This window comes from Ornithodoros turicata, chromosome 4 (genome assembly GCF_037126465.1).
Source record: "Ornithodoros turicata isolate Travis chromosome 4, ASM3712646v1, whole genome shotgun sequence".
Taxonomy (NCBI): domain Eukaryota; kingdom Metazoa; phylum Arthropoda; class Arachnida; order Ixodida; family Argasidae; genus Ornithodoros; species Ornithodoros turicata.
In genome coordinates this window covers 52,342,012-52,357,546 of record NC_088204.1, presented here as the reverse complement: position 1 = coordinate 52,357,546, position 15,535 = coordinate 52,342,012, and the positions used below count along the sequence as shown (strand labels likewise).

The following is a 15,535-nucleotide window of genomic DNA, read 5'->3' as shown; positions in this document are numbered from 1 at the left end:
AAGAGAAAAGGAGAGAGCGAGAAAGAAGAAACGAAAACGAAACCGCAGTCTATACAAACGGTGTGTTGAGCCACTCAGGAGTTTCTTAATATATAGATCGGTTTTATAGTTCAGCATCATGCGCGTGCGTGCATCGTTGTCTTACTTCCCTCATTTTACATACGTATCCGTAGGTTCTCTGCACTGCCGAGCATTCGGCCTTCAGCATTTTTTTCGTCTAGACGACACCATCTACGTCACCGCGATATATCCACGCCAACATTCACTCAACTTATATCGTGCCTCAAAATACCTTGTTTCTACAAGCAAACTGAATGTTGATCGTGCGTTAGGCACGCTTTAGCCCGCCAATTTTAGTCAAATCTTTTATTAGTGTATGTCTTAAATTTCTCAACCGTGTCCTTTTTTGTGTGTGTGTGTCCGATATTTCATAAATACGATTGTACATTCGGTCTACTTGAGCGAGCCTCGAATTCTTCCGGGAGTCAGTATGGAAACACATGAGGACATACAGGTTGTCCTTTGTTAGGGGCCACAGTTGTTATTAAAAATTTATGAGAGCCCCGGACGTGCCGTTAGGGCGCCTAACATACCTGGCCTCTCGGATATCTTTCCTAGCCGGTCGCCTCAGTGTTCGATGGCTAACTACAATGGTATACTTAATTAGCTTCACTAATTTTCAAAGATAAGAGATTGACCCAATGACAGCATCGAATCCCTTGGAGTCATTGCACATTCTCTATGACCGACACATTGGTGTCTATAATTATGAACCTATCCTCGATAAACTTGGTTTGACACCTTAGCACATCGTAGAACCTCAGATATCACATTTTCCTGTGCAAAGTAGTACATGTCGTCTTAAGCTGTCGTTGGTCTATTTTCTGCCGTTCATTTTAGTTCTTTCTTGTATTTGCATTCTTCCTTCATCATTTTCACATAACGTTCCACGTGCAGTGGTGTAGGGTACGCACCTGCGCGCTGAGAGACCCCATCTCATCGTCATCATTTATTGTTGTTGTTGTTGTGCCGTTCACTCCGACCACACCTTTATTTTATGTTTTGTTTGATTGCTCAGACTTCAGCAGATACCAACAGACTTCGTAAGAGCCATAATGTACTCACGTTTGCTCTTTATAACAACCTCAACGATGTTAGTTCTCCTAACAACTGTCAAGTTTTTAGTTTATATCCTATACCCCTACACACAAACCTTTGCTCCCCGTATTGTTATTTCTTGTTTGTCTTCTCTTGTAGTCTCTTCTGCGATGAGCCATTTCCCAAACCTGTGGTTGCGCGTGGCCTTGAACGTAGGCTTCGCCGCAACGTGCTCGAGCGGCGATGGAAGGCTCCTTTACAGGTTCAAAATTTGGAACTCGAATGGAACCTTGAAGATCCCACTATTCATGCCCAAAAAATTGTTCAAAAGTTTTGTCCTGGCAGAAGTAAGATGTCATTAGAGAACGAATGCAAAGCGCTGCGAGCAGAATATGTAGCACGCGCTTTTCGTTCCAGAATACATAGGCTCTATGGGGTCCGTTTTAGGTGAAGCCTGCTTTACGTTTTGTCCATAATTCTTGGGCATGTGGTATATGTTGTATGGTAACACAAGGTATATTTGTATATACAAGCCCAGCTACAAGACGTCTACAATTACAAGTATAGTTTTAGAAGTCTATGAGATGTCTTGTAGATAACTAATTTTGGACGTCTAAATAACAGCCAGAATTCTAGATGTCTAGTAAACGTCTAACTCTAGGTTTAGCCCTAAAGTCTAAAGTTAGAGCAGGTTTGGGTGACTACTACAACATCATGTGTCCTCTGTGTATCTCTTCATTTGCGAAGGAAATGGTCCCCTTCCTGACATGCAGCCGTCATGACCATTTCAAATTTGTTTATTTATTTAGAAATGCTGCGAGCCACACAGTGGCCCAAGCAGGAGGGAATACACAGTGTAAACAAGGGAAAGGAATAAAAAAAAACAAGTTCACACGTACACACACACAAAAAGATATCACTCTTGCAGGTACATTAACAGTCTCAACCAGTGCAAATGTCGTCAACAAGGTCCTCGAGTACTGTAACACTTTCGCTCCGAGCAATACCGATAGGCAACAAATTCCACTCAGGAACAGTACGGACAAAAAATGAATTTTTAAATGATGGGTCATCCTCTCCTGTTCCTTCCACATCCATGAAGTAATCACCCTCACATTGTTAAAAAAGAGATGACAGACTTCAAATTTATGATGATCTCTATTTTCAATTCAAGTCAATTGATTTTTATTTTGATTTAATAGAAAATGAAATGAGGTTACCAGGCACACAGGCATTAGCCTGACGAGGTGCCTGGCGCCAATGCAGTGTGCGATGACTGGGATATCGTCACCATGAACATATAACAAGTCACAATCACATACATAAAATACACAATTGTACCAAAGTGTACACGTATTCACACACAAACGCATACAAAATGAAGAAAACCGAGTATCTCTAATAAGATTTCCAACAAGTTTGTGCAACTCTGTTTTGAAGCTGGACACATGAGGGGCATTTCCAATCACCTCACCAAATGTGTTCAGAAAAGTTGGTATGAGGAAAGATGTCCCCTGCATTCCATAGTTGTCCGTAGCAGGGGAACTTTGTAAGCGGCGCGGCGTCGGATTTGATACCGTGATAACGTGTTTAGGATAGCGCTCAAAGATCCTGATTTTACATGGCGATTTGTGTAAATTTAAAAATGGTTCGAGACGCCAGAATGCCTCCTCTACCGTCTTTGCCGTGCATGATCAAAGGTGAACCTGAGCTTGCACTCGCTGTCGGCGCGCAACACAAATAAATTGCTGGTGGAAAAATTACAGTACGCGGTATATCCGCATCCGATTCGCTACCGATCCGCTGCCTTCGCAGCCGCATCCGATCCGCATCCGATCTCGAGCCAGTCGCATCCGATCCGCACACCGCCAGAAGTGCTAAATTTTCATCAGAATCCGCAAGTATCCTGCGGATACCCGCTTCCATCCGCGGATGGTGCAGGGCTATGCGTCTCTGCAGTCGATACTAAGTACGAGCGGCTTCGTGTTCTTCGTCATCGCGCGGGACGCCGTGTCCGACGCACCGGTCACGCTCCTGACCGCGTCGAAGTTCGGCGGGTTCAGAAAGCTATTGGGCGCCATCTGCGTCACCTTGCGCGGGCCCATTGGCGCAGGTTCGCGTCCTCTTTATCCCCTCATATGCCACTCTCCCGGATATGGGGAGTACTATACGAGGCCCCTCTTAGGCCCTCTCTCTTACGAGGCCCCTCCTGTACGTATCTCAGCGGAGTCCGTTCCGGTTCCTGTCTCTCTGTACATCTCAGTCTGAACTACAAATTGCAAAAGTTTTTTTGCGCAAGACTTACCACCAGCACCCCGAGCTCAGCGACGCCTGCAGTCCCAATCCACGCTCCAAGTCATTCGATCCTGGACAAGCCCTTCACCCTCCCTGAACTCGAAACTGCACTTGCAGCCGCTCCTCCGCGCACCTCACCTGGGGCATATCAGCCCCAGATAGCAGATAGATCAGCAGCAGATAAGGCCCTTTGGCACTGTTAAGGATAGAGGAGTCTGACGCAGACCGTATTCTACGGGAGAACTTCTTATTATTCGTCCAACGAGATGATGGCCGTGAGCCACTAAGGGAGATTGGCCAGGACAAAAGGGGCAAACGATGTTTGTATATGTCTATGTCTGTGCAGTAATGGTAAGGACCAAGGCCAGGTCAGATCCAAGTAATTTGTGACATATATATGATGTGCGATGACTAATACATGAACAAAAGGGTATGCACGCATGTAGGAATATGCGTATGACGACTACATACATGGCCAAAAGTATGAGTGTATGAATGTGTGTGTACATGAAAGTGTATGAGAGGAGAAAGGAAGTGCCTAGAAGCGGTTGGAGAGCACGAACAGACTTGTACGAAACAACGAATTGTACGAAACAAGACCCGCTACCGCAGCCCTATGACAGAGCGCAGTGTGTGATGCTCCGAGAGACAGCACTGACGCCAATGAGAGTGGGGCTCCTAACAAGCGCAAAGGAGTCCAGATATACCTGTGGCGTAATTGGCCAAACTGAGAACAGGTTAGCAAAAAGTGTTCAGTTGTTTCATCCTGGCTACAGTGGGAGCAGGCAGGGGACAAAGACCGTCCAGCACGGCGGAGGTAAAAATTTAGCGGTAGCGCCAGGCATCGAGCTCTCGTCACTAAGACTTCTGTCTGCCTGGAGCTGCAGAGGTTAGAGTTCAACGAAAAGACGAGATGTTCATAGGGCGGGCGTGGGGGGGGGGCAGCTCGAGACAGACTTGTAAGCCGTCTACACCTGGCAACAGAAGTGCGAACAAGTACTGGGAGGAGGGGAAGTATCTATCCGGAGAGGGACATTGTAGCGAGGGTGTCAGCGGTTTCGTTAAGGGTGAGTCCGCGGTAACCAGGAAACCACGTGATGATGGCTTTGCGAAGATGAGGCGTGGCAAGACGTACCAAAATGGACGCCAATGACTCTGAGGACGACAGGAAACCTGTGGGCGACGCTAAGGCTGAAATGAGGGATAGGGAGTCCGACTGCAAGAGAACTTGTTCGAAGGCAGGAGGAACCCTCCTAAGGGCAAGGGCCATAGTTAAGAACTCGCTGTCAAAGGGTGGGGTAAAGTCAGGGAGGCGAACCGGAAACTGGAAACAAAGTTGTGGGAAAAACAAGCCAGCTTCAGCACGCTCCTCAGAAAGCGACGCGTCCGTTGCAACGATCAGGTACTGCGCGTAGCGATTTAGGTGGTCCGTTAGTGTCCTCTGTAGAGTCATCAGTGGAAGACGCTTGGCATCCGCATGAAATATCTCGGAGACCTGAACCAAGGGTGCATCCCGGCGAGGACCAACTACACACACATCCGCCAAAGAGATTCTCAGAGGCGCGAGGAGCTGTTCGGCGAAAAGCAGCTGCGGTCTGTTCCTACGGTGCCAACGACGTGTTAGCCAAAGCCGACAGTCTCTCATCGACTCATTATTCCCCAACGCAACCGGGTGTTGCCTTTGCGAGAGGTAGCAACAGCTAGTAAGAAGCCGAAAGCGTTCTTTCAGTGAAGGCAGACGGGCTTCAGAGAGGAGTGCGTCGTTTGCCGTATATTTAGGGAGACCTAAGCAGAGCCGTAGGGCCCGCCTCTCTAAGATATATAGTTTACTCAAGCGCCAGTCAGGAAGAGAAGAAAACAGAACACAGCCGAACTCTAATACAGGCCAGATGTACAGTTTATATACATACAGCAGAGCAGCCCTGCGCATACCAATGCGAGGGCTGCAGCATCGATGAAGTACGCTGAGAGCTTTCGGCGCCTTGGCGCTCAAGTGGTCGATGTGTTGGGACCAGCACAGAGTTTCGTCATACCACACACCCAGGTATTTTAGCTGGGTCACCTGACGGACAGACTGGAGCCCCACCCTGAGATCAATAGAGATGGCCACATCCAGCGGGAAGACCAGGATAGCAGACTGAGCCACGTTGAGCGACAGATGGATAGAATCTAACCACGTGGACAAGGTGTTCATATAGGCTTGTAACTTCGCATACAGCTCTGGCAAAGATGGTGCTGAAGCGAAGAACGCGATGTCGTCGGCATACGTTATGGTGAGGACTTCAGGGTCACAAGGGAGAGAGCTCATGAGAATGTTAAACAGTATGGGGGACAGGACCGAGCCCTGGGGGACGCCTCTACTCCGGGGGTAGGCTGAGGAGACAAATCGGCCGTCTGAACAGAAAGAGGTACGACCCGAGAGAAAGTTCGCAATCCAAGTGAGCAGATACGGAGGGGTGGCGGTGTCTAGAAGCCTCTGGAGGAGCACAGCATGTATGACACTGTCGTAGGCTTTGGCGATGTCCAGGGCAACAAGTGCTGAAAGGTGTCTCATCTCCCTTGCAAGGCGAATCTGGCTCTCAATTTTCCCTGGGCTTTCCTCAATTTTTTTCTTCAATTTCTCCTCAATGTTTCTGGCTCCGGGCGCAATTGTGTAAGTCGCGCAAGCGCCGACCAATCTCCCTTACCTCAGGCCGGAGGAGTGTTCCACCAAGGTATCTTCCACCCACATATCAATGTAAGTCGGTTCTCCAAGCAAAGCAAGCAAGGCTTCAGCAAGCGTTCGAACGTCCGAGCGTCCTTCGTCTTTAGAAAGCGTCGTGTTCATTCGATTTTCTCGTGCGAACCCGCTCATCTTCCTCCAGTGCCGCCCCCTTCCGGCATACTCAACATCCTCCCGCGGCCGCGTTGCACGAGTCTGCTTCTAGCAGGTACAAACGTTGGGGAGGGCGCCGGAGCTGTTGACCATTCGAGAGGAATACTCTGAAACAGCGCTCGACACCATCTCTTCCTGGGAAGGAACCATCTATGCGTCCGACTTTCCAAACCAGAGGTGGCAGTGCATTGTCCTCCACTATCACGACGTCGCCGATGCGTATGCACGGATGTGCCCTCGGTTGACTGTGGTGTGCAGAACGCAGAAGCAGGAGATATTCCTTCTTCCAACGAGTTCATAACTGCTGAAGAAGAGCCTGTCTGTGTCGAACCCGGCGACGGAGACCTGCGGGAGTGGAACTGGGCACCTCTAACCCCAGGCTAGCCGGTAAGGCCACAGCGCGCCTTCCGATCAAGAAGTAAGAAGGAGTCAGAGCCTCGCAGTCCTCTGTCTCGTCGGCAAGCTGGGTAAGGGGACGGCAGTTGACGGCCGCCTCAACCTCGAGTAGTACGGTGAAAAGCTCGTCATAGCAGAGACTACTGCGCCTTAGACAACGTTTCAGTGCGTCCTTGATAGTACGAATGAGCCCTTCCCTAAAACCGCCCCACCCGGGTGCCCATTCAGCGATAAACTTCCACTGGATGCGGACGGAACTGGCATGGTCCTGGACAGAGTTGTCGAAGAGCGCGCGTAGTACTTTAGAGCAGTAACGGAACGTCTTGGCGTTGTCCGAAAAGATGGTGGACGGCACACCCCGTCGCGAACCGAAGCGGCGAAAGGCAAGGAGGAATGTTTGTGCCGTCATATCACTCGTTAACTCGTGGTCGATCGCTCTTGTCACTGCACACGAGAACACAACTACGGGGAGACGCCTTAATAGCTCCTTTTGCATTTTTCGTCCGAGATAACATCGAGGACAAGCCTCCAAACATCGCTGATCGAATTTTGGGAAGAGATTACATCGCCGTTATCGACACGGGAGCTACGGTCATCCTTATCGGCGAATGTGTTTACGGGCTCGGGATTCGCTTCTGTACAAGGTCGACCCAGAGTTACGCTTTCGAGTGCCACCTTCCTTCACGCTACAAACGACGACTGTCATAGATAGGCTACGACTCAACGTACCCTACAGCGCACGTCTCATCTTCAAGGTTGGAAAGCGAGACTCCCCGAACTTCGACTTCTGAAGCGACTTCTGAAGGAAACGCAGATCGTTGAACAAATCGTATCCAGTACAACTCTGCCTCACACAACTCCGCGGCTGTTAGCGGTCAGGAGGAGGACGTGGCGTGGAGTGACACATTACGAAGAAACCTTTTGATCCACGCAGTGACTGTTATACCCAAAACGCACTGATACAGAATCCACATCGCGCGCAATCGTGATTAGGCAGCGATTGTGATCGTTCTCAGGTGCGGACAAAGCGAGTCTCGGCGACAAAGATCAACAACGCAGATACTTGCCCCCCGTTCGCGAACATGATTACACACTTCAAGGAGAGTTAGCGCAGGCGCCCAGTGGCTTCCTTTCTCCCTCACCTTCTCGCTACTCGCCCTGCCGCTTCCGGGTTGGCAAGATGGCGGCGATGATAGCGGCCCGCACGAAGAAAACAACATCGAGAAACGCCGAAACAGATGAGATCGCATTTGTATTAATGTGAATTTCTTTGAAGTAGACATCCTGGACCAGTGTTTTCTTTTAATTTGAAACTTGTGGGAGTATTGTGCAAAGCGTCCACCAGACGGCTGCAAATGAAAATCAAGATGATGAACGTGAAGTGTGGACGGTACGGCGTGCCCAGCAGGATTGCGCGGACCAGGATTGCGGACCGATCCAGATTGTGTGCGACAGTGCGTTTTTCATTTCATTTTTTCATTTCCATTTATTTTTCCGACTTGGCTTGAACGAATTTCGTCAAATAGTCGATTGCGACATTGATGTACTTGTAGCGTCTCGACGTCTTGAAGGGCCCAATAATGTCCAACCCTACCGTGTAACGGAGAATGCACCAGTATGGGTAGCAACAGACCAGATGAAAACGAAGACAGCTTATATCTCTGGCACAAGTCGCAATGCCTGACGTATCTGTTGACGTCGCTGAACATTGTGGGCCAGTAGTATTTTGTTCGAATTGCTTCATAGGTTCGGCGAACTCCCATGTGAGCGCCGTACTTCCCCCCGTGGAATTCGTGGAGTACATGATCAATCTTCGTCCGTGGCAGACACATCAGGAACCGATGATGGACAGGGCCTTGATCTACCTTGTACAGGACGGAACTGTGAATGACAAACTTCCGTTGTGTCCTTCGCTGCTGTTTGCGTGTGCCACAGACTCCATTCAGTAGAGAGATGATATGCTGGCAGAAGGTGTCGCTTTGCTGCTCAGTTGACATTACATCATCCGGCGTAGAGGAATCCGTGACCTGAAGTACTGGGCATGATGTATCAATCAGCGGAGCTCTAGAAAGGCAGTCGGGGGCATAATGTAGGCGACCCGTCTTGTATATGACGTCAAGATCAAACTCTTGTATGGAGAGAGAGCAGCGCAAGAGACGTTGGTTGCCTTCTTTGTACTTCAGCAGCCAGCATAACGCATGATGGTCCGTCACGATTTGGAATTTCCTGCCAAGGAGGTATGGGCGGAGCTGTTCGAGTGACCATTTTACCGCAAGGGCCTCCAGTTCTGTAGAGCTGTAGTTAGCTTCGGCGCCTTTCAGAGCACGGCTGAGGTACACAACGGGACGGAAGTGCCGGTCCTCATCCTCTTGCAAGAGGAGGGCCCCCAGTCCAAGTTTGGAGGCATCTGTATGAACTTGGATCGCAAAGGATGCGTCATCTGAGAAGAGTTTAAGCACAGGTGGGCTGCAGAGAGCTTCCTTGAGGTCACAGAACGCGGAAGAATGCACTTCAGTCTATTGAAACGGAACGTCCTTCTTCAGCAAGTCTCGCAGTGGTGCGGCTAGTACGCTGTATCTTGGTGTAAACTTGCGGAAGTAGGACGTCAAACCAAGAAACGACTGAAGGTCTTTGATGTTGCTGGGCTGCGGGAACCTTTGGACTGCCGCTATTTTAGCTGGGTCAGGTGAGATACCGCACCTAGTGACAACATAGCCCAAGTATATCCCAAGTATCCCAAGCCCAAGTATCTCCGAGCAACAGAAAAAGCATTTCTGTGGCTTGAATTTCAAGTCTGAGAATAAAGCAGATAGATGCTCCAAATGCTCATCAAAAGTCTTGCTGTAGACTACGCTGTCATCCATGTAAACGAGAGCATAGTCAAATTTTGCATCATCGATGACAGCATCGACCGCACGCTGGCAGGTGAATGGGGCACCTTTCAGGCCGAAAGGCATCCGCAAGTATTCGTACAGACCCCAAGGTGTAATGAATGCAGTCTTCTCAATATCCTGGTCACACATCGGGATCTGATGAAAACCGGACGCGAGATCCATGACCGAGAAGAACTTTGCTCCGGTTAGAGCTGCGAGAGCGTCTTCAATGAGAGGGAAGTGATATACCGAAACCTTCAGTCACAGCGTTCAGTTTTCGGTAATCGACGCACATACGTGTTGAGCCATCCTTTATCTTCACGAGGACGAGAGGTGAAGCCCACGCGCTGCGGGTTGGCCGTAGCAAGCCAGCGTCGATGAGATCATTTATCATCGCCTTGACAAGATCTCGTTGAGCTGGTGAGAGCCGTCTAGGCAGCTGCGCAATTGGTGTCACATCTCTCGTAGGAATAGCATGTGTCTGGACGCGACACGATCCAACATCGGTACTTGTTCTGGCAAACGATGAAAGGTGTTCGGTCAGAAATGTGCGGATGGTCGAGAGCTCTGCTGCAGACAAATCCGCTCCAGCGTTGAAAGAGACGTCGGATATAGAAACCGTCTGCGACTGTGGAGATTGAACAGTTGCAATAGGAGCAGAAGACGTGTCCGTGTCAACGTCTTCAGGACTCAGGCACTGAAAGATATGAGCCACGTCGTCGCTGAGTGGAACGTCTTCAACCTCCTGGACTGGCTCAGCACATCCAACTGTTGCGCGTGCAGGTACCATGACGGGCTCGTAAGCAGGGTTGACTAAAACTACGTGTAAGCATTTTGTACCCACTTCTACCCGCATAGACGCCACGTCCAGATTATAGCGCTGGGTGAAAAGCTTCGTCACCGAAATGATCTGGTCGTGTGGCTGAGCAGAGATCTGCGCTGAAACGATCTTACGAGAGCGGGGAGGGACAACTACTTGCTTCATGAGGCACACCCGCTGTGCCCGCGGAGCGGCGGTTACTTGAAATGTGTTTTTTCCCCAGTCGATGATGTCCTGTGTTGCTTCCAGGAAGTCATTCCCAAGCAGTATCTTCTCAGTTTCCAGGTGAGGGATAACAATGAAAGGATGAACGAAGGTCTGGCCGTCAACGAAAACTGTCGCCGTTGCTGTTCCTCGGATAGCCAGGGGCTGACCATTGGCTGCTTCCAATCTTGCCGAGCAGGGTCTGACGTGGAGCCCAAGCGAATCAGCAATGTCAATGTTGATGAGTGACCTGGTGGACCCAGAGTCAAGTAGCGCCAGTGGTTCACTTCCATTAATCTTGATAGGTACACCCTTCGTACTACCTGCATTGTTGGCACAGCGCACTTGATTCACTGATACCCCTGCGCAGGCATCGGAGGTATCAGCGGCTCGTTTCCCTGAGGTGAAGCTGTTGCAGAGGCCATAAACTTCTGCTGCCAGTCCCGAAATTCTTGAGACAAAGGTAGCGGGCATCGGGAAGCAAAATGTCCGATCTTCTTGCAGTTGAGGCAGAGAACTTCGACTTCATGGTTGTTGGTCGACCTGCGAAATGACCGTGAGTACTGCCTGGTCCGTGGGAATTCACGTCTCGGCGGCTCAGGTGACGTCCGAGAGCTGGCAGGAGGTGTCCTTTCTAGTCTCTGTCGATCACCATCCGTGGGAACTCCTGATCGTCGATGGGACACTGGAGTCGTAGGAACTTGTGGACGGGAGTCTGGAACGCGGAAAGCTGGTTCGGCGTTGTCTTCCAGTTGCTTCACCGGTTTGCCTTGTTCCCGTGCCTTGTGGGATGCGACCACTCTGTCGAAGCACAAGAAAGACTCCAAGAGAGTATCCAAAGAGGCAAACTGCTCTGCAGAAGTAATATTTTGCTTAGGTTATGTCAGCTGGTGGTACTCCACACGAGATTGCAATAACAAAGAACAGAATGTATGGGGGATTGGTATATTAACTTGATCTGCTTAGGCAATATAGATATTCTTCTCAGCATGATGGCACACACTTTTGGTTGGTTATTACATATCTTCTCAATATGAGCATCCCAGGACATGTCTGCAGAAAAAAAAACACCTAAATTCTTTACAGAATGAACAAATTCAATCCCCTGTTTTGGGTATTAGAACCTTAGAGAGACGTCCGTAATCATTAATCCTAAGGAGTGGACCGTGCAAATGAGGAGAAGTCGGTAAGCGTGAGCTCTGACAAGCAGAGGTGAGTCCATTACCCAAGTCGTCGAGCTTTTTGACTAGGGCAGATATCTGTAGGCCAGTCCACTTGAGGGTTGGTCAACCGGTCCGGTCAACAGGTTCGGTCCACCAAATTGTCTTGCGGGAAACAAAGGACGCTGGGTCCCCACGGGTAAGTAAGTCTGCTGGATTATCCTGGCTCCGGCAGTGGTGCCAGTGGAATCCTCTGGTTAGGTGGCGAATCTCGGACGAGCGGTTTCCTACAAATACCTCCTGGCGGACCGCGTCGCCACATATCCAGTGCAATGCGATTGCAGAGTTAGTCCGAAGGTGAACCACGGCTTGCGAGAGCTCGGAAATTTGTCTGACATAGTGGCATAACCTGACTGCTAACAAGCAGGCCAATAGTTCCAGCATTGGAATCGAAACGGGCCGTAACGGGGCTATGCGACCTTTACTCATGAGGAGCTGTGCAGCGAAGCTGTTCTCGGACATGAGGCACCTCACATAAACGGCAACCCCGTACGCCATTGGGCTTGCGTCGCAAAATACGTGAAGCTTCTGCCCTTCTGCGCCTTGCGTTGCAGGAGAGATGACACAACGTGGGACGTGGAACGATGAAAGTTAGCTAAGCTCGGACGTCCAGGTCTTCCACTGTTCATCCACGTCCTCAGGTAGAGCTTCCTCCCATGTGCAATTGCGCCGCTATAGATCTTGGAACAGAAGTTTGGCGCGGACGAGAGACGGTCGAAGAAGCCCAAGAGGGTCAAACAGCTCGCAAAGGTCTGAAGTACAACTCGCTTAGTAGCTGGTTGCGTAGTAACGTAAGACGACACGTTTCGAGTGGTCATCACGATATTGTCAGCAGACCGGTCCCACAGAAGACCAAGCACCTTGCATGTATCCAACGGTTGACCAATGTCGTCGAGGAAGACGCCGTCTGCACGAAATTGCTGGTTCAACGTTTCGGAACTGGAGCACCACTTTCTCAGCTCCATGCTGCCGTCCGCCACGATAGCACGGGCTGTTTGGTAAATGTGGAGTGATTCAGACTCGGTTGAAGCGCCGATAACTAAATCATCCACGTAAAAGGCTCTTTGTAGACGCGATGCGATTTCTGGATGAACAGCCTTCCAAGTTTCAAGGTGATGCATCAACGTTGCAGACAGTAGAAATGGGCTCGACGAAGCTCCGAAGGGCACCCTCGTCATACGCCACTCGACGACGTTTAGGCAAGGCTCGTCACTACTGGGAAGTCGTTCGATCCACAAGAAACGAAGAAGGTCTCTGTCTTCTCGTCGGACGTGCATTTGGGGGAACGTCTTTCTAATGTCGCCGGTCATGACGATATGATTGCACCTGAACTGCAGAAGAAGCTGCAGCAAATCTGCACCGAGCTTTATGCCCTTGTCCAGTATATCGTTAAGCGAGTGACTCCCCGGTTCCTGCGAAGAGGCGTCGAACACGACACGAACCTTGGTTGTCACCGCTTCCCGCCGGATGACTGCGTGATGAGGAAGATAACACACATGAAGTGCACTTTGGTCCGACGGCTCCACTCGCTCCGCATGACCCTCGTTGAAGTACTCACTGATTTTGCGGTCATATTCTCGCAGCACGCCCGGATGAGCTTCGAAACGTTTAAGTTGACGCTGTAGCCTTGCCTCAGCGACGGTACGGTTCGTAGTGGACAAAAGGTCGGGCGCCTTGAGCATCAAGGGAGCGATGTATCGTCCATCTTCCTTGTATACTGGATTCTGGAGCTGGTCAAACGGTGCGCTCCTCGGTGGTTTCCGAATGACCTGAATCGGTTATGCCAATGGCATCAAGTCTCCACATCTCCGAAGGGTCGATCACTTCTTCGTTACTGCAAGCGACGTTGAAGTAGCCTAAAAGAGTGCGACAGTGTTGCCGCACATGGGTGCTGGAAGGCTCGAACTTGAGTTGACTCCTTGGACCACCCAGCCGAACACTGTCTCCATGGCACAAATGCGGTCGCCGAGGCGCTCGGTACGTCCCGTAACCAGGCTCCGGTAGAAATCTGAGCCGATAAGGACGCTAATGACAGAGTTTTCCCTCGTACAAGAATTAGGTTCGTCGGCGAAGAGCAGATTCTTCCCACTGAGTTCCGGCAGATCCGTGACCAAGGTAGTAGTTACGGTACATACTTCTAGAACCTCCAGCGCTTCTAGGGTGACGGCATTAGAGGTAAATCGGCTGCTAAGAGTGAGCTCGACTCTTCGGCAATGGTACCGCAGCGGCCGACTCGTGTTTCCGAACGTAAGTACGGTGAGGTTTTCCTGTTCTTCACGAAGATGCAGCTTGTGGGAAAGACCGCTCCTTATAAACGTCCTCCGGCTGCCGGTATCGAGCAGTAGTCGCACCATGCCGCTGTCACTTTCTCCAGACGCCCATACTGTCGCTGTCTGTAGTAGCATCGGATGAACGACCCCGCTGCTGGTATGAGTCGCAGTCACGGTAGCTGTAGCGTGCTGTGGGCTCTGTGGTTCAGATGTGGACTGGGAGTTCGAGTCCCCGGGGTCGGATGACGGTTGTGGACACCTTGCGTCAGATCGCTTCCATAAGTCGCACAGTACAGTCAGATGGCGGCCTGAACAGCCCCGACATTTGAAGCCCACAACAGCCCACGCTTGCCGCACTTGAAACAGCACGCCTTGTTTACAGCCTCAATCGCCTTTCATCTGCTGATAAGGACACGTGAGCTGGTCGGGAGCGGTGGACCCTGTAGCCAACGCCAAAGCAGACGAAAGGTGGGAGGATCTCCGTGATTGCACTCGTTCGGTTGATGCGAGATTCGAGTTTTCTTTCACGCGTGCTGCCTTGGTCTCCTCTCGGCTCTTTACTTGGACCTTCAGAAACTCCATGACAGTGCTTACTTCTTCGGCACGAGAACCTGTTGCGGAGCTGGACGCTGAATTTTATTTATCTTGCGTCTTCAAGCACTGTCTGTAAAGAACAGCGATATCTTCCGGTAGGGAACACATGAGGACCCGATGGAGAACTACTGCGTACTCCGCTGCAGGAGCTCCAAGACTCTCGAGGCAGCTGTTGCGGAACCATACCTGTTCGTGGAGGTCCCGGAGCCGAGTTATCTGAGACGAACATTGGATAGGCGCGATGGCAAGAAGGCTATCAATATGTTCATCGACAAGAGCGTCGGTACGGCCAAACCGCTCGGTGAGCACGCTCACCGCCATCGGGTAGTTGTTTTCGTTAAGGCGAATCCACTCGACCGCACGCCTTGGAGATCCACTGAAGTATGTCTTCAGGTATTGGAATTTCTGTATGTCGGGGAGATCGGGACGTCTATGGATAGTTGCTTCGAAGTGTTCCCAGAGAAGACGGGCACTTGGAGTTTCGGTCCTGAGCGCGAGCTGCTCGCAGTAGTGTTCTGAGCGGCATTGACGGTACACGACCTTTCGCCTGAGCGCTCTCCTGATTGGTCTTGGGTAGCGGTACTAGTCATTGCAGCGCTAGATTCGGGACGAGAACCCAAAAGGAACCGCTGAAGCCGGCTTACGCAACGGCAAATTTTCTCGTGGTAATCGAGAGCGGTGCTGATTTCTTGCTCGTAGGTGTCGTCGTCGATGAGCTCTGCGACTTTATCATTCAGAGCGGTAAGAGTCATGTCCTTGTCGAGAAGTTCATCCAGGGTTAACTGCAAGTCAGACGGGGCCGCGGACGGCTGTTGCAGGAGTTCGGTAGCAGATGACAGGCATCGCGTCACGGCGCCACGAAGGACAGCTCGGTTACGTCGAAGCTTCTC

At 50.6% G+C, this 15,535-nt stretch overlaps 2 protein-coding genes across 2 annotated transcripts; both read right to left on the bottom strand.

Moving 5' to 3' along the window:
* Positions 1-4,411: 4,411 nt before the first annotated feature.
* Positions 4,412-5,947, bottom strand: LOC135392437 (uncharacterized). Its single transcript, XM_064623147.1, has 2 exons — positions 5,326-5,947; positions 4,412-4,920 (listed from the first exon to the last, which is right to left on the bottom strand). Exons 1-2 carry the CDS (start codon positions 5,945-5,947, stop codon positions 4,412-4,414), a joined length of 1,131 nt encoding a protein of 376 aa, XP_064479217.1.
* Positions 5,948-6,563: 616 nt separating this feature from the next.
* LOC135392436 (uncharacterized) lies at positions 6,564-12,119 on the bottom strand. Its single transcript, XM_064623146.1, has 6 exons — positions 12,019-12,119; positions 10,922-11,362; positions 9,835-10,811; positions 9,235-9,761; positions 8,259-9,180; positions 6,564-7,108 (listed from the first exon to the last, which is right to left on the bottom strand). Exons 1-6 carry the CDS (start codon positions 12,117-12,119, stop codon positions 6,564-6,566), a joined length of 3,513 nt encoding a protein of 1,170 aa, XP_064479216.1.
* Positions 12,120-15,535: the final 3,416 nt, after the last annotated feature.